The 18,991-nt window shown below is 31.9% G+C and overlaps 1 protein-coding gene across 5 annotated transcripts in view; it reads right to left on the bottom strand.

The window, feature by feature from the left end:
* LOC106467879 overlaps nt 1-18,692 on the bottom strand; it is a 36,649-nt gene extending 17,957 nt beyond the window's left edge. Inside the window, exons 1-6 of one of the 5 annotated variants that reach the window (XM_022396816.1) lie at nt 9,379-9,493; nt 8,374-8,480; nt 4,174-4,385; nt 3,102-3,203; nt 2,621-2,758; nt 1,611-1,706 (exon numbers count right to left, since the gene is read on the bottom strand). In XM_022396816.1, the coding sequence (XP_022252524.1) occupies nt 1,611-1,706; nt 2,621-2,758; nt 3,102-3,203; nt 4,174-4,320 (483 nt within the window). In that variant the 5' untranslated portion in view covers nt 4,321-4,385; nt 8,374-8,480; nt 9,379-9,493. Of the gene's footprint in view, nt 1-1,610; nt 1,707-2,620; nt 2,759-3,101; nt 3,204-4,173; nt 4,386-6,621; nt 6,675-7,466; nt 7,601-8,373; nt 8,481-9,378; nt 9,494-18,287 lie in introns of those variants that run through there. The other 4 variants (XM_022396797.1, XM_022396801.1, XM_013928265.2 and 1 more) reach the window with 4 other exon arrangements.
* Nucleotides 18,693-18,991: the final 299 nt, after the last annotated feature.

Genomic DNA, 18,991 nt, shown 5'->3' with positions numbered 1-18,991 from the left:
TCATTCTAGAATGAAACAGGCATAATTTATATTTATTTCCAAATTTTTTGATGATGGTTATGAGATAAGTCATCTCTATCGAACCCATACACAGATTCATTACTGAAAATAACAGATAAAATATAAAGTTTTTTCTTAAGAAATGTTTGATAACTATCTGGACATTATAAAGATTTCACGTGTGAAATTTGAAAATTTTCTGATCCATAAAAATATTTTTAATCTTAAAATTAAAATTACTTTGCATGTTGGATAGGCAACATGCAAAAATAAAAAAAAGGCATGAGAAAAACATTGCTTTACAAACCTTAACACTTAATAAAAAAATCTGATATGTTAAGTATGAAACCACTGTTATTTTTACTGATAATCTGACAAATTTCGTTAACATATGCTTACTAATTTAAAAGTTATAGCATGAAAACTATAACAAGCATAAAATGGTTATGAGGTCGGGCTCAAGGTCCAAGCCCATGCTGAAAGAGTTAATACAATAAAGTGAGCTATGGGTTCGCCAAGTGATTTACAACATGTACGGCAGGATTATAATCAGACATAGTTAATAGGGTAATAATAATAATAAAACAATAACTATAAACAAATGTAGCCTGTTATAAGCCTAAAACTATTTAGGATAAACAATTGTAGTTTTCTGTTCTAATTTGCTAATATTTTAGAAAGAAAAGGTAATTTAAATTTATTTCATTTTTTTGTTTTGGTTACAAAGTCTGGCAAATTTACCGAGTCTGTATAGTGTTAAGGTAAAGAAAATAACAGATAAAATATAAAGTTTTACTGAAGAAAAAGTTGATATTTATTTAAGAGGTTTTAGAAGTTATGCAAATGAAAGTTGAAAATTTTCAGATGAAGAAAACTGTTTTTCATCTTAACATGAAAATTGCTTTACATTCAGAGCAGTCAACACTTTGACTCAATATATTTAGAAATCTCTAGTAAAAATACTTAATTAAGAAATGTGATTTTTTTGTACAAAAGACTTGTAATGTTTACTGAAAGCTTGCCAAATTTTGGAAAGATACACAAAACATGTTAAAAGTTATAGTAAGAAAACTCTGATGGTTACAAGGTCGGTCATATTGACTGACCCTGTATGGAAAGAGTTAAGCTGAATCAGATTTTTGTGTCTAACAACTTACCGACCAAGATAAAAGACACAATTAGCCTTAGCCTACAGTTATAGAATTGGAAAAGAATTTATAATATTCAGAATTTAATGAGGAATAAAGTCATACATTTTTTGGTTTAAATGGTGCTAGATGACTATAAAACCTGCATTCAACAAAACAGTAAAATCAGAATTCACAAATTAGTGTACTATCACAAAGTTAAATTTTTAGTGTATACACTGAACACACTACTAGTGAAATTCAGTGACAAAGCAAAGTTCTCTTTCCAGATATCAAGATACTATTTCAGTCACTAACAACATAGAAAAAATTAAGCATGTGTGAACATATTTCAAGTTTATACTTTTTGATTACTTAAAATTGCATCATGGATAAGAAATGAAAGAAAATTATTTTATGGCCATAATATCATAATTGTTCTAAATTGTTTAATGCAATTTTTCTGAACATCCATCAACTCACCTCAGCCCAAAAACAAACAATGAGAGAGGAGCCTGTAATAAGAACTGGATAATATGCACTTAATAAACTAGACGTCCACTGAAGTGCTGCATTCTCCTGGAAAAAAAATTAAAATTAAAGACTAACTTCATTATAGTGTTGCGCAATGGTAATAAAACCTATTATAAGTCCACATAACTTGATAATAAATATAACAAAAGAAGAAAAATACAAACAATAAATCACATAGGTCTGAGAAATTAACCCTAAAGTAATCACATAAATGTTGAGAAAGGGCACTTTATCTAAAGGCTTTCCCTGGAATCAACAGCTATAATATTTATGTTCTTTAACTTCATATATTTACTGTATTATTGTTTCATGTCTTATATCTGTCTAAGTTTGTTTTGCTACAAACGTATTCAACATTGTTCGTTTTAAGCCCCACGTAGCATCGAAAGTACTTTTTTATTTTTTTATTAGAAGTCTGATGAATGAAAAATTTATTAATTCTCCGTATACAGGCTCGATCATTTTTGTCAACCCTTTAACCACCATGTAATGGTTAGATAAACAATGTTTGGTATTGGCTAATGGTTAGATAAACAATGTTTGATATTGGCTGATGGTTAGATAAACAATGTTTGGTATTGGTTACTGGTTAGATAACCAATGTTTGGTATTGGCTAATGGTTAGATGAGGTATCTCCTGTTACCAACATATATCTTCCAAGACTATTATCCACTGAAGGTTTAGTCATTAAGAAGGTACTTAAAACTGATACATGTTTTTAGTGGCAGCTGTATGTCTGTTACAATATTTAATAGTATGAATATGAAATTATTCAACCTATAACAACTACAGTTAATATACTTAAAGCATACTATGGTGAAAGGTTTATTATGGTCTGCATTAATTCCAAAGCAATTTTATACTTACTTGTACATCACATTTAAAAAGAAACAAATATTTTTGTTTAACTAGCAAACTATAGAATAGAAGGTAGTGTTTAATGAATTAAAATGCTTACCGGAGATGAGAAATAAAAGCCTCTGATAGATGTGGCTATACATATTAAAATATACAATGCTTTTTGTGTTGTTATTCGACATGCTTTTAACACAGATGGTGACTTCATTCTTCCATATTCTGATTTCACACATAGTAACTAAGAAACAGAACAAGAACCCACATGTATGAGGTACTACTTAGAGACAATGCACAAGCAAACTAGTTGTAAACTATGAGAAATAAGACAACACACACACAGCATAAAAATGGAACAAAAAATGATGTGTGTTTACTTTTGCACTAATTGTAACAATTAAAATAGATATGTTTTTTTAAATGGAAAAGATATATTACACAATGTGGCTTATCTAATAATCACTTTAACACATTTAACTTATATTACAAAACAGAACAACTTATTCTAACAATGTTAGCAAATATTTATATTTTACATAACAATTTAAATATTTTAAGATGCCACCAACTCACAATATACTCACCAACTGCACAAAAGATACAACACTTATTATGTAGAATATACTAGAGAATGCAATGAAGTATCCCAGGTTTGGATCAGTGCAGCTTCCCCCACTGTACTGCACCTAATAGATATACTGTTTCTTAAAATCATATCTATGTTTTAAAAAGATTTAACACAACATTTTCAATGGTATTCTTCATTTTTTTAAACATTTTACCATATTTAAAGATCATAACTAAGGCCAACGAACACGAAGTCCTCGTAAAGAAGATTCTTCTAATTAAAATACTGATGTAGTACCTTATTCGACCCAATCAGTTGTAAACGTATACCCCTATATGTTTAGGCATTACAAGAACAATCGTTTTCCAGATTATAATGAAAATGTTTGAGAAAACTAATAAAACAAACATTTAAGATATTAAAAAAAAACAACAATAACATATAACACACATTCAGATGTAAAATAATCAAAGAATAATGTAAAGAGATTAAAAAAGAAACTAATGAAGCTTTATCTAAGTTTTTATTTTATTACAATTTAAAGCAATTTCCATTTTTTCTCACTAAATGAACTCAACATGATGCTTATTTTTTCTTGCTTTGTTCTTGATAAATAAGTTTGAAAAAAAAACAAATATATTTTCTGAATAAACCTATTCTGAAAAAATTATACCAAATACTATTACAACAAGAGATGGACAATTAGTGGAATCTTGTAACTGATTAACTGTTGGGCTCATTAACCAATTACATTCAACCAATCAAATTGTTCTCACCCAAGAATTTGGATAGTTTAAATACTTTAAAATAGTAATAATGAGAAATGCTAATTTTGATTAGTTGATTATTTTGGTGAATCATCATCCTAATCGATTAAGCACAACAACCTTAAATTTATCAAAAATAATGAAAAATTATAGTGGCAATATTTCAATTATTTGGATAGGTGGAATAATAAAAAAACATAATTTTGGTTAGCTGACTATTTTATATGCCACTAATCCAGGCAATCAATACTCATAGGTAATTAATTATATCCATTTTTTAGTTAATTGCCCAGCTCTAATTACAACTACTACATTTCATACTTCACAAAAACAAACTCCTTGATAGCAATCCCCATGTCCTGAACAATTGTCTACACATCTGTCCTCCATCATATTCCAAAATGATAGTCTCATCAATGGAGGGAGAAGAGTAATGATGCTAGGAGGAGGATCATCAGATTCCAACATGCTTGTTACCTACTGAAACACATAGGCACAAAGCCAGCAGTTTGAACACACCTCTCCACAAGAACCTAGGTGGGAAACAAATACAATTATATCATTTCAAATTTTAGCTTCAAAAACAAAATGGAAACTTTTTTTACTAAATTACAAAAGACAGGCCTTGGTCCTAAGTTTTGAATGCACTATCAAATGGTTGCTATTTTTTAACACTAGAAAATGTGGGACTGATACCAGCAACAACATTCTTTATTCTCTAAACTGTAACTGTGTCATAATTATTTTATGTATTTAATGTTGATAAATGTGTGTATATATATCCTCTTTATGTGTATAAAGTGTGTGTGTTATGTTGTTTTTTTCAGATATTAAAACATATTTTAATAACATGCATCAATGATTTTATTTTAACTATTTCACAAAAGTTAAAAGTTGTACAACTTGCATTAAAACTATCACCTGGATCAACAAAGTTTAAAGTACCCCACTGAGGAGAGTCACCCTATACTAAAACAAGCATTTGATTATTAAAAGACACGCTTTAAATATCGAAAGCTGACAAGGCATAAGAAGCAAACAGGCTTAACATCTGTGTTAATCATGAACACATTAAGAGAAATGTGTGAAAAAATGTACAGTTTATGCTACTTCATATTTCATTATTACCTCCAATGAGCAACCATTTAGGCACAGTATTCTAACCATGCTACTGGTAAAACTGCATTGAAGAGGAGGTATGATGAATCTAGCTGGCTAGCTCCTGTGCCAATTGCTTTGCCAACCAATTAAACAAGTTTAAACTGTGATCTAAGCTATTCACATTTCTTCATACTTAGCCTGAGAATGCCATGCAGCTCAAATGTGAATTGAAAAACAGGTATGGCATTGGAAAGGAAAAAAAATTAATCATAACTGTAGTAGCTTGTATACTCAACAGTAAGAATTTGTGAATCTTCCTTCTGAAATGTGTACTAGCAGTTTCTTCTGGTGCCTACTAACTTTTACTAGCAAAACTGTAACACTAATCAGCAGTTTTCTAGTTTACTGCTTTTAATTTCATGCCCTAGAAGATTAAAGAATTGGCAAAACTTGCTTCCTTTTGTCAGCAGTTATATGTACAATATCTTGTCAATTATTTTTATCTTGTTTTTATCTGTTTTACATGACATTTGGAAAAATGACCTTTAAAATACTTAAATTGAAAAGTTTAATTTCAACAAAACATTTTTGCAAATGGTAACAAACTTTTATTGTTTAACAATATTCCTTTATTTGCAAATAAAATTTAAAAAAATTTAGTACTGGAAAATACATTATTACATAGAAAATAAAACTTCCTTAATAGTTACATGACTAATAATTCTTAGTTGAACTACATTAAAAAGAATAACATTTGGGAATAACATCCATGGCAAAGAAAGAAAGTGTAAAATTGTATATTGTTTGTTTTTTGTTAATCACAAAGCTACACAATAGTTTGTCTATGCTGTGCCCACCACAATTATCAAAACCCTGTTTTTATCAGTGTGAACCCTCAAACTTCCTGCTAAGCCACTGGAAGGGAGCATATATTTATAATAAAATATATTTCTCAAATTAAGTACTTTCACAACAAACTTTTATGCAAACTATCATTTACTTAATATCAAAACAAAAATAACCACAAATATGAAGGCTGAAAGAAGAAGCACTAAACTGGAGATGGACAGAAATACAAAAAAATTTCATTTTTTTGAGTTATAAAAATTCTAATAAGCAAAGGAAACAAAATTAAATACATTGGTGCATTTGAAATAATAACCCAAAATTAAGAATAAACTAAAAGAAAATGCATGGAATATTAGATCAAAATACTGCATTCATAATAATAATACAAACAATAAGCCATAAAATTATACCTCTTATACAGTGGTATATCTAATGTAAAACAAAAAACTACAAATAAGCCATAAGGAAAGAAAAAAGGGTATTGGTGATAGACTGGTGCAACCATAATGCTAGTATTAATAGAAAAAAAAAAGACATTTTGATATAAAATGACATATCCACATAAGTGTAAGAGGCTAGATAAGACAAAAAGAACATTGTGTGGATATAAACTGATGCAACCAAAATAGTAGAATAATGTAAGATATAAAAATTCTAAAGGAAGATATAACAATGTAAATATACATTTCACTAAGACAAAGATAATTTAACATAAGAATAGCCCTATAAAAAACAAAAAAATACCCATCAGGTAGAAAGAGAACAATATATCACAATGCACTGCATAACCACAAATACATTAAAATAAAAAAGGCTTACCAACATTTATGTCTCAATGAAAACCAAGTATACAGACCACAGCACTACAATACCTACGATAGAAAGATATTAAACTCTTCAGAAGCACAAACAAATATGAAAAGTGAGTAATGCCTGTAGACAAGGGCAACAGAACAAAATAGTTCCATATGTACAGCAGAATTCATTCTAGCATTTCAGAAGTTGCATTCAAATACTTAACTACCATCTGTTTGTATAAAATGAATGGGATTTTGCCATTTGGCTAAAATTAACACTTAACTCCACAACCTTCCAGCTTGAATCTGACAGCTATCAAAATGAGGTGACATCTGTGTATTAATTATGAATATTTGTCAGTGCTATGTGAATTAGATTTTGTTCAAAGTTCATAATAACTTGCATAAATTACCAAATATATATATATATCATTATATATGCCTAATTAAACTACTATTTTTATAAAAAATATGTTCACATTTGGAAAAATATTACTTTAATTAATAATTAAAAAAATGCTATCAAGTTTAATACATGTCAGTTGTATAACAGGTTTTCCTTTTTTTTCAACTTGAATTTGAATACAATGTAAATATTGAGTGATAAGGTTCAGATTATATCAGTTGCAGAACTTGTTTCACAATCAATGTAGAATGAACTTTTCTGAACTAAGTTACAAAATAAGTAACAACATAACATCAAGATTTTGTTACTTGTTTTATAGCTTAGATCATAAAATTTTGCTTTACATCTTAAATTTTTATTTTCAATCATATTTAATAGAAGACAAGATAGAAAATATCACAAGAGTACTAAAACCTTATCTCAAATGAAAAAATTTGCATATTTAAAGTCAAAGCTTGCACCTATCTATAGTAGTGAAGATCTTGAATGCACATCTACAGTTGAAATGTTCAACATAGGGTCTTCCACTGAAGGAATCACCTATAAAGTGGCTTCTTCATGAGCTGAGAATACAATTACGGAACTTTTTGGTAAACGTTTAAAAAACTGAATTCTAAATAAAAGAAAGAATTTTCCATTAAGTTTGTGTTCCATAGTTCTATCATTCTCATCACTAAGTATGAGAAAAGATGATGCATAAGCACTATCAATTCCATTAGCAATCTTAAACATCTCAGATTCCCTCTAATTCTTTTTTTTTTAGGAGAAAACAACTTCAGAGATCTTAATCTATCCTCATAGGACCATCTTTAATCTGAGGTATCATCTTAGTAGCCTTCCTCTGAACCCTTTCCAACAATTTAACATCCGTTATGAGGTAAGGAGCCCAAGACTGAACACACTACTTCAACTGTGGCATAACCAATGAATTATACAATGACATTATAACATCTTTAGACTCATATTCATTATTTCTGTAGAAACAACCTACAGTCGTATTTGCCCTCCCACTAGCAACAAACACACAGCTTGGATGGTTTAAGAGACTGATCAACCACTACACCAAGATTCTTTTCTTCCATAACACAGTTAAGATTATTCCCATCAAAATTATACTTATAATTCAAATTGTGATAACCCACATGCATTACTTGCATTTATTAAAAGCATAAGCCATCTGCCATTCATCCATCCAACTCACTATATTATCTATATCCTTTTGTAAATCAGTAGTAGCCTCCTTATAGTCAGCAACCCTTAATATCCTAATATCATCAGCAAATTTATGTAATTTACTGACCACTCCTTAATATATGTCACTAATGTAAATCAAAAAGATCAAAGATCTTAACAATGAGCCTTAGGTACCCCACTTCTAGCATTAATCCAGTTTGACTGAACTCCATTTATAGCCACACACTACTTTCTTCCATCCTGTCACATTTTCATCCAATGAGCCACCTTTCCCTCCACACCTAAAGACATAATTTTTGAAAAAGCCTTTTATGTTGTCTCCTTATCAAATGCTTTCTGAAAATCTAAATACAAAAATCCACACTCTTACCTTAATAACTTCTTCAAAGAATTTAAAAAGGTTAATAAGACAATATTTCCTTCTAGTGAAAGCATGTTTACTATCCAATAAAATTGTAAACTTCGTTAAATGACCTTGTAAAGCATCTTTCAGATTTTCAAAAACATTTCTCACCATTGATGTAAAATTGTAAGACTAACAGGCCAATAATTAATGGGATGATTTTATACCTCCCATGAATAAGCCTATTTAATTATGTTATCCTTAGGTGTAAACTTAAACAAGTTAAGCTTAAAGCCTCAGAATGTTCTAGTTTCCCTTACAAAGTTGGAAGCACAATATATAAATATATATATATATTTCTTAATATATAAATTCTCATCTCATTGTTTTTGCATTCAATTTCAGAGACAACTTTCAAAGAGGATAAAGTACTGTACTTTCATAACTTTTCAAAGGTAAAACAAAGAAATCAACCTTTACAATACAAAGTATATCTTTGTTGCAATTCTGAACATCATTTTATAAACTGTAACTTATAAGTTTAACTAGCCCTAACTTAAGTTAAGGCTAACTCCAATCAAATTACACTACTTTGAAACGTTAATTACAGATATTGTTTTATGTTTTAACCTATCCATTTCGTTTATTTTAAGACTACAACTACAAGTCACTACAAGTTAAGCGTCAGTACTATTACTTGTATTAGTACTCATACAAATTATAACTTACAAATCATAACACTAACAGTCATCTGACACTGACACCACAGCGACTACAAATTAAAATTTACATACGTCATAAGTTTTTATATATTTACTTTGAAATAAAATACTTACAATTTGCCCATTTAAATAATGACTGTTCCAACCACATTTTCGGCAGACATATCGCTATATTTTTCTAAAAAACTTAATTTATTAATTTAACGTCATAATACTGTCTGTTCTCTTTTTTAACACAGATCGCCTTTCTTAAAATATTCGTAACGCCCTCTAGAATCAATTTTAATTTTATGATGAAACGGATAGAATCAAAAACTCCAAGCTTCAAAATTAATAATAAAATCAGCATTATCTATAGTTCACTGAAAATTTGTTTTGGGTTTTGCAAAACATATTTTAAAAATGTTGTCTTACATTTATGTCACATGTGAAAAATGTAGTATTAAAATGTGGATTTCTCACATGATATTTACATTTACATCTTAGTTTGTATAATATGAGGTCCGGCATGGCCAGGTGGTTAGGGCGCTCGACTCGCAATCTGTGGGTCGAGAATTCGAATCCCCGTCACACCAGACATGCTCGCCCTTTCAGCCGTGAGGGTGTTATAATGTCACGATCAATCCCACTATTCACTGGTAAAAGAGTAGCCCAAGAGTTGGTGGTGGGTGTGATGACTAGCTGTCTTCCCTCTAGTCTTACACTGCTAAATTAGGGACGGCTCGCCAGGTAGCCCTCGTGTAGCTTTGCGCGAAATTCAAAAACAAACAAACAAACCTTTTTTACTAAAATCAATTTTTCTCCTTCTGAATTATTTTGTTTTCATAGTGTCAGCTTTTCCAAGCTTTTTAATATCGTTAACGAATTTGAAATATTACTGCGTGAAAATCTATCCAGTCGTTAACGTCAAAAATCATCACAAACGAGTATAGCCTGAGATTACGATCTTCAATATTCACATTCATAAACTTTGGTATACGCCTAATTATCATAATACAAAAATATTCTACAAATAGTAAGAAGTTTAGAACAATCATATTAACATGTTTTAATATTCTCAGATTCACCGAGTAATCAGATAAGAGTCGTAGAACAATAGAAGATTTTGATACAAAATGATTTATGGAGCAAAAACAAAATCTGAATTATCAGACCTCTACTGAGTTCAATGCAAAGAAAGATACTGAAAACATGCTAAATACAGTGAAACAATCTGTATTTACAGTAAACAACAATCTGGATTTAAAACAAGTGTATCTTTTTGCTGCCTTTGCTGGAGAGCTAGGAAGTCAATCTCTATGTTAAATCTTGATCAAGTTAATCGTGTTCCAGACTGAGAAAACATGACATCATATGCTAACAAGAACAATGCTATTTTCTCAGGATGCATGCGCTACCCACGTTACTAATGCTTACTTTCGCTGCAAAATGAAGGATGTTGTATCCTTGAAGCATCACTTAACTTGGTAGAGTAAAAAATCACTGTCTATTTCTATACAGTATGTTCTACTTTACAGGAATCTTTCCCATGACATTCTTGTTAACTGGCCTAGTTCTGTGAGTGGCTTACTTGATCGACTTATATTAAGGATACATGTCCAGTATACACAGAAATTTGGAGAAAAAATCTATAAAATAAGGAGGTAGGAAACACATAGCATGCCTGCATATCACAACGTTTGAAGTATTCTATAACTCTGAACCAACGCAACTGTTAGTATTCAGAATTCTATTAATATTAGTTTTGTTCCTCATAACCCTCTAGCTCTTACATAGTTGTTACAGTTGATGTATGAACTCCAAAAACTGCTACGTCATCCACAGTTCATGTATTTTGTAAAAATTACGGTTCAACTTTGGCCCTTCCCTCGAGATTTTGCTGAAATGGCGCCATTGTTTGAAGTTAAGCACAGAGCTACACATTGGGCTATCTGTGCTCTGCTCACCACGGGTATCGAAACCCGGTTTCTAGCGTTGTAAATCCGCAGATATATCGCTGTGCCACTGGGGAGCCACTGTTCGAAATCCAAGAAAATCTTTACAGAAACAACAAAAGTTTATGAACAAATTAGTGGGTTAGAGGTTATTTTACCACTTTACTGGTAAATAAAATGTAATAAATTTCAAGCAGAAATTAAGATTATACAGTTATGTAAAATGAAGAATTTCAGAAGTACTTATCCTATGCAATCTCACACTTTTACTTCACAAACTGATACGATTATTTATAACTATTATTCTTATGTCCTATCAAATAAAAAAATTCCTGTTAAAGGATTAGAAAGCTATCACCAACCCATCAACAAAGCTCACCAAGGAATACTACTACTCGTGATATTCAAAAAAACGCAGGATCAGAAAAAAGAAACAATAATCCAAGTATTTTTGGAAAGAAGACTTACCTTCATGATGAGTAAATGAAGTAATACTACTATTTATTTAGTTTTTGAGAATTCTTTGCAGACTTTGTTTAACTATGATTTCTATACTAAAACTGACGATCTTTAGGAAACCCACTGCACAACTTTCAGGTTATGCTTTATCATCTGTACAATAATTTTACCAAAGAAAACAACTAAGTAATTTAACGTAAGGGAAATTGTAACCGTTGAAATAACAGTGGAAAAATCGATATATATTAAATATTAAACCTGATCAATATAATAATATCCTTATATCCAGATTATTGAGATAAGGTTCACCAAATTCTAAATGATACTAGAAGATTGGTTCTGGTAATAACTTAAAAAACAACTTTACTGGGTGATATTAATTTCAATAATATTGTTGCGTCAGCGAGGTCACTTGACTAGTATCACGCCAAGTCTTTCTAGTAATATCCTGTTCCTTCATGAATGCCTTAGCATTTACTAGACATGTGTTAGTCTTGTATATATAAGACGTTCACAACGTGACGGGACAACAGTGTAATGAGTAATTGAATGTATGCAGACAGAATATTGTTGGCCACGTGAGACGTGAGTTATAGTGTTTGTTATACAGCGACTGTTGAAATTAAGTGTATCGTAAAGTTGTATTCGGAAAGAATAAACCAGTTTTATTTAAGAAAGGACTTGTGTCGCTAAAGTTTCGTCGGAACGAATTTACGGAAAAATTAACTAACGAACGGTGACGTAACAATATACAATATACTATTTCGCAGACTGGTTTGTTTTATAAGGTAACAAAAACTCATACAGAAAACTGTCCAGTTAGACCGATGTTATCAAGCATCGGTAAATAATTTACCGTTAACTAAATTTCTGACAGAGTTTTTGCAACAACATAAAACTGTTAATTACTACACTGTTTTAGATGGTTTCCAATCTGTAAATAACATCAGAAGTGGGCTGGATGTGGCCTGGCGGTTAGCGTGCCCAAACTCTAAACCTTAGTTCCATCAATGGATCACAGACAAAATTCAAAAACACAAAAACCTTCTGAACTGATTACTTTTCAGCTTCTTTAAGAAGTGTTTCATCATAATATACTTCTGGGTTAGTTTATCTACAAAAGACAGATAGGGAAAAAAAAGTCAACAAGATGCTAATAAAAACACAGAGCTAATATTCAAAACGATGTAATAACTGCTATTGTAACACTTGTAATTCTGATACAGAAATTATAATCCCGCAAGAGGCGTTCCATGAAGTGTTCACCGATGTATGAGAACATACATAGTTATGGAATTAATGAAATGTTACTATACAAGATTGCTATTAACGTATGTGGTTTTAGAGCCGTGCTATATACATATAAAATGATGAGCTATTTTGACTAATCACCTCTACTGTATATTACCTGCAGCTGAAGGCTGACCTTTGGGATTTGGATGCCTCGTTTACTGTCGCTGCTACATTTTCTGTGACCTTCACACCACACCAGTTTATGCATAAATGTTCTACAAGCCTCTTAATAATGAAATTACTCATAGATTTCGTCAAACAATTTCGAAAATGTGGTTTTTCAACATTTTAACGATATTTCAGTAGGTGACGCCACTGGGTTAGTTTTTTCAAATTATCCCTTCGTTAAACATGTTTTTAGATGCAAAAAATACAAACAGAAAACATGGAATACCTTCCCTTGAAAATAAAATGGATATTGAATTATTCTGTCTGTACTATGTTTTTATAACAATGGAATGAGCTCGAAACTAAGGTTTGTAACTAAGCACAAAGCTATACAATGGGCTATCTGTGCTCTGCCCACCACGGGTATCGAAATCTGGATTCTAGCGTTGTAAGTCCACAGACATGCCGCTGTGCCACTGGGGGGCGTTTAGTTCAATTGAATGTGTTATTTATAACAATAGTAGTTTTTTTTTCTTTTAAAAACATAACTATTTATAATGCTCCCTAAATAATAAAAAAATTAATTACAGTGAAAACAATGAAGATTTTGTAGATTTTGAACCAAACTAAATAACAGTAAACCTTTTTTTGATTTACGGTATTTTCTTATTTTGATGTTTTGAGCTCTTTTGTGTTTAGAACAATAAATACTAATTTGTAAAGTATCAAATTGAATTTTTGTTCAATAAAAATATTTCAAATGCGACTGTAGCTTCAAAATAAGGGTGCGTCTTATATTCCGAAAAATACGGTAAATAAAGAATACTTTATGAAGTGGAATACTTATATAAACATACAACACTATACCAAATTTAACGTCGCTTTGCAGATTTTGGACTTACAAGAAATACTTTGTTAATACAGCAGCTCACATTGTATTATATTTGCATACAAATATTATAGAAAACTAATAATAGATGTCAATTAATGACCAAATTTACCACTTCTCAACAATTGTTGTGTCAATTAATGACTAAACTTACCACTTTCCAACAGTTGTTGTGTCAATTAATGACCAAATTTACCACTTCTCAACAGTTGTTGTGTCAATTAATGACTAAACTTAACACTTCTCAACAGTTGCTGTGTCAATTAATGACTAAACTTACCAATTTCAAAACATTGTTGTGTCAATTAATGACTAAACTTACCACTTCTCAACAGTTGCTGTGTCAATTAATGACCACATTTACCACTTTTCAACAGCTGTTGTGTCAATTAATGACAAACTTACCACTTTCCAACCAAACTACAAAAAAGGCTATGTGCGCATAATTGTCCCTGATTTTAGAATTACGGGCTAGAAGGAAGCTAATCAATAGTACTCATCGCCATCAGTTGAGCTACTCTTGTCTGTCGGATTTGATGCGTATCCATGACTCAAAATGCGGAGCACATTTTTTTGCAATAACAGGACGCGAACCATAAATCCTTGGATTCACAGTCCGAACATTTTAAGCTCTACTTTAATTAAAATAGTTTAAACGTAAATTATTTTTGAAGCAGGAAAAAAATCAAGGCCTGAGTATTACCGAACTCTTTCCTGTCAATTCTTACACAATTTGCAATTACTGATAGTTGTATTTCGTTATTTTTACTGATATAATTCTTACTGTTTTACTAACTCAATGAATAAAAACATGATATTGTGATATTTTATGCAATATTATGGAACAGCCTGTATTTTAATAAATGAAACTTTCCAAAGGGATGTTCCTAGAACAAAATAAATATAGTTGTCATGCCCTGCAAAATGATGAAACAAATAATGTTATTTCTTAAGTAAATTTTGCTTTAAATTAGATTGTATGTTTCATCGTGACTGATCACATACAAAACCTTATAAAATAAGAGAGTGTGAAAATGACACATCGTGACTGGTCATGTGTGAAACCTAGTAAAATCAGAGACTGTAAAAATGACAAATTACTATTGGTCACGTACAAAAAACTTATAAAAACCAAAGACAGTGGGAAAAGATACATTGTGACTAGTCACGTATGAAACCTTGTAAAACAGGGGCTGTGAAAAATACATTAATACTGTGTATTCGTTTCTTATCTCAGTTCTTCTAACTTCCAAGTTATCCTCCTGTTAATGTTTGTATAAAACGCCATTTTTCCAACAATGTGTCCCACTCATCACAGGAATCAGGTCAACATCACTCAGATTACTAACGTATGTATACGTGTACGTAGGTCAAATTGCGTATGTTCCGCTCTAGCAACTCGTATAATCTGTGTCATAACAAACGTTGATAAGCGCCAGACAAACGCTTGTTATTGGAGTTTTTTATATATTTTACAGTAATTCAAGCTTTTACTTGAACTATGAACTTTTTTAATATGTAACATGGCCTAAAATATCCAACATTAAAGACGCAGTTACTGTAAAGGCGAGAAAGCTACATTAATACTCAATAAAATATTATAATTACGTTTATCTCCAAATACTCTTTCCTTTTAAGCAGTGGCGCAACTACCAAAGATGGAGCCCCCTCATATAAAGTTTTTTAGGTCCTTCGGGCTTCCTTTTGACTCCCCCCTTCGCAATTGCGAGGGCTGCGGGGGCATACTTACGCCACTGCTTCTAAAGCCATATCAGTCCCCTTCTAAGGATTTTAGAGCAAATAAAGAAGTATTTTTTAATTTACTGTTTCTAACAGTCAAAGAAATAAACACACGTGTTATATTATCTAGAATTACTTTCAAATTATTGTTTTTATAAACATTAATATGCATATTGACTTTCTTATTTTTCAAAATAAATCAAATGGTAGTATTGAGAACCTGGTATGGGCTAGCTGTTAGGGCGCTTGGCTTGAAAGCTGCGGGGTGTTATAACGTGACCGTCAATCGCACTATTTGATTAGAGCAGCCCAAGATTTTGCAGTTGCTTGTGTTTAACTAGCTGCTTTCCCTCTAGTTTATCACTTCTAAATTATATCATACCTCAACGTTTGCATACAACAAAGTTTAATTTTGAATGGTTAGGCTAATTGTCCATATTATCATTGGTCATCCATTTCTCCTGTTTATTAACCCCGGTGGGTATGGACATAAGCATGTATACTGAAGTGTCTTCCCTACTCATACCACCACTACTGTATTTAATCGTGCCCCCCAGTGGCACAGCGGTATGTCGGAAGACTTACAGCGCTAGAAACCGGGTTTCGATACCCGTTGTGGGCAGAGCAGAGCTAGCCCATTATGTAGCTTTGTGCTTAACTTCAAAACAAACAAACAAAAGCATTTACTGGTCATTACTCTTTGAAGGTACGTAAGCCACATTTCTCGTGACCTCTAGATTCTAGCTGACTAGCTTTGGCAGATGCTGACATGTATAGACCCTACGTAGTACCGCGCTATCAGATCACGTGCAAATTCAGTAGGGATGGGCCCATTTGTGGTGGCTGTCTTATCTCAATGTAATAGCTTTGGTATAATATAGTATAAATACAAGTGTTTATCTACCATTCGACTGATTGTACTATGTATCTCTATTTATTCATCACCTCTCTATTATATTCATATCTCACAAGTTACCGTGTGTAAATACTATGACCGATAACACAGTTTCAGGTTTACAAGAACGTTAGGTGACAGTACAGAACAATATACGTTTTACTCAGTTCAATAACCTACAGTACTTATGTTGATCACAAGATCTAATAGTGATCACTTGTGTCATGTACACTGTTACAAAGTAGGCGTTTGACAGTGATTGTGTATCACACGTGTGTATCAACATTTATTTGCATTTTATGGCAAAGTTAATAAGTCTATCTGCTACTGTCCTTAATTCTGAATTATTTACCAGAGGAAAAGAAACCAATCGCAACACCCTGCCACCCAACGTCCACGCTAAGAGATTGACTATCACTCATATAACGCATTCACAACTTAATCTGAGGGAAATGTTTTGTGGTAACTTAAGGATTCGAACCCGGCTCGGCAGCTATGAAATCAAGAGTTCTACCACAGAGTCAACCCGTGCCGTGCATCAACACATCCGAAAGATGCAAAGAATGGCGTCTTTCAATAAACCTGAAACTGTAAAATATCACTTACACACGAAAGGTATTGTTAGGAAGTAACAAGACACACTATACAAAATGTGATTTTTTTAACATTTCTAACAAATGAAAACTTAGATTCTCTTTCGTTGTTATTTTGATCCAAATAGGAACTTCTCTACTTCTGGCAGTTCAGGATGATCGTGATCGCCCACTCTACACAAATCCAGGAGGGAGTGATCGCTCACTCTACACAAGTCCAGGGGGGAGTGATCGGTCCCTCCCTATTCATTTAATTAATTATGAAATTGGGTCGAAGAATTACACCAAAAATCGTTGTGCAAGTATTACACCCCTCAAACGCTGATTGCATTTATACAAATTAAATAAATATTCGCCTGAGCTAACAGCCCCTTTAAGGATAGTGTTCTATTCTAATTATTATATGTGTATATTCTGTTTACACACGATAACAAGAAAGCCATCTTTTAAAATCTTACTTTAAATCGTGAAGAAACCTTTAATATATATATTGTTACGACAACGCAGGTCACGTGACGCTCGTATCACGCCACTTCCTTCTCCAACCTTCATGAAATGTCGGGAGACTACTAGATTAGGGTAGTCTTGTATATATATAAGACCGGCCAAGAAAGAACGTAAGGTAATGAGTAATTGAATGTATGCGGCAGAATATTGTTCAGCACGTGAGACGTTCGTTGTGAATTTTAGCGTTTGTTACAGAGCGACTGTTGAAATTAAGTGTATCGCAACGTTGTATTCGGAAAGAATAAACCATTTTTATTTAAGAAAGGACTTGTATCGGTAAAGTTTCTTCGGTAAGAATTTTTACGGAAAATTAACTAACGAACGGAGACGTAACAATATATATATATATATGAATATAATCACTAGGACAGGATAGTCCGTCACAGTGTCTGCAAAATAGTGAAATAGTACAAATGAATCGATCGAATCAGCAATAACATATTTATTCAAGAATTTTATTTTTATTTTAATGACAAACAAGCAACTGACCAGTGAGTGACATATATTTTAATACACTCACGCACAAAAAAAAAGCCAAGGAAAGTTACTAAAAAGATATCGCCTGATATTTTCTATAAAATGCTTGAAAAGCATCCGAAACTTACCTTTGTTTTCATCATGAATTTAAGGAAATACTTGCATGTCACAACAAGAAAATTGATAACATTTGTTACTAATACGGCCTTTTCGGTCCAGTTCTTTCTTTCTGAACGTGAAAATTGTGATTCCGGTATTTATCAGGACAGAATATAAGTAGAGGATTCTTTTCTAATGTGGAAGTTTGTGATAAAATAGCTCAAAGTCCTAAAACCCAACATTTTGTAAAGCAAGTAGACGACTCATAGTGTAGAGTTCGTGATAGATTTATTAAATATTAGCAAATATCTTACGCAACTGTAGTTTCTAGGGTAATCGCATGAGTATATATATATATATACATATACATATTGTTTGTTTGTTTGAGTAGCCTACGCGTTGAAGTAAACCGCGTGATTAAAACGGTTTGAATTCGTATTTACGTGTTAGCCCTAAAAACGGTCGCCTTAGCAGGAAGTTACGTTTCCTTGTGCTGGATATAGAGGTAGGATTTCGAGCAGGAAAATGAAAGCTCATAAATTTTTGTTAGGTGATCATCTAGTTAATCATCTCTCTCTGTACGTTATTCGTTTAATTTCCCCGTGTTTATAAAACATCATCATTCTTAAACCAATCTTTTTGATCAGAAACTGTCGAAAAAACCCAGGTTTTTGCGGCTTCTTGTCAAATGTCGGCCAACGTAGCGAAATACATGCTTCCGGTCCACAAAGCA

The sequence above is a fragment of the Limulus polyphemus genome, unplaced genomic scaffold, assembly GCF_000517525.1.
Source record: "Limulus polyphemus unplaced genomic scaffold, Limulus_polyphemus-2.1.2 Scaffold83, whole genome shotgun sequence".
Taxonomy (NCBI): domain Eukaryota; kingdom Metazoa; phylum Arthropoda; class Merostomata; order Xiphosura; family Limulidae; genus Limulus; species Limulus polyphemus.
The sequence above is the reverse complement of the archived record's forward strand: the minus strand, read 5'-3'. Positions and strand labels throughout refer to the sequence as shown.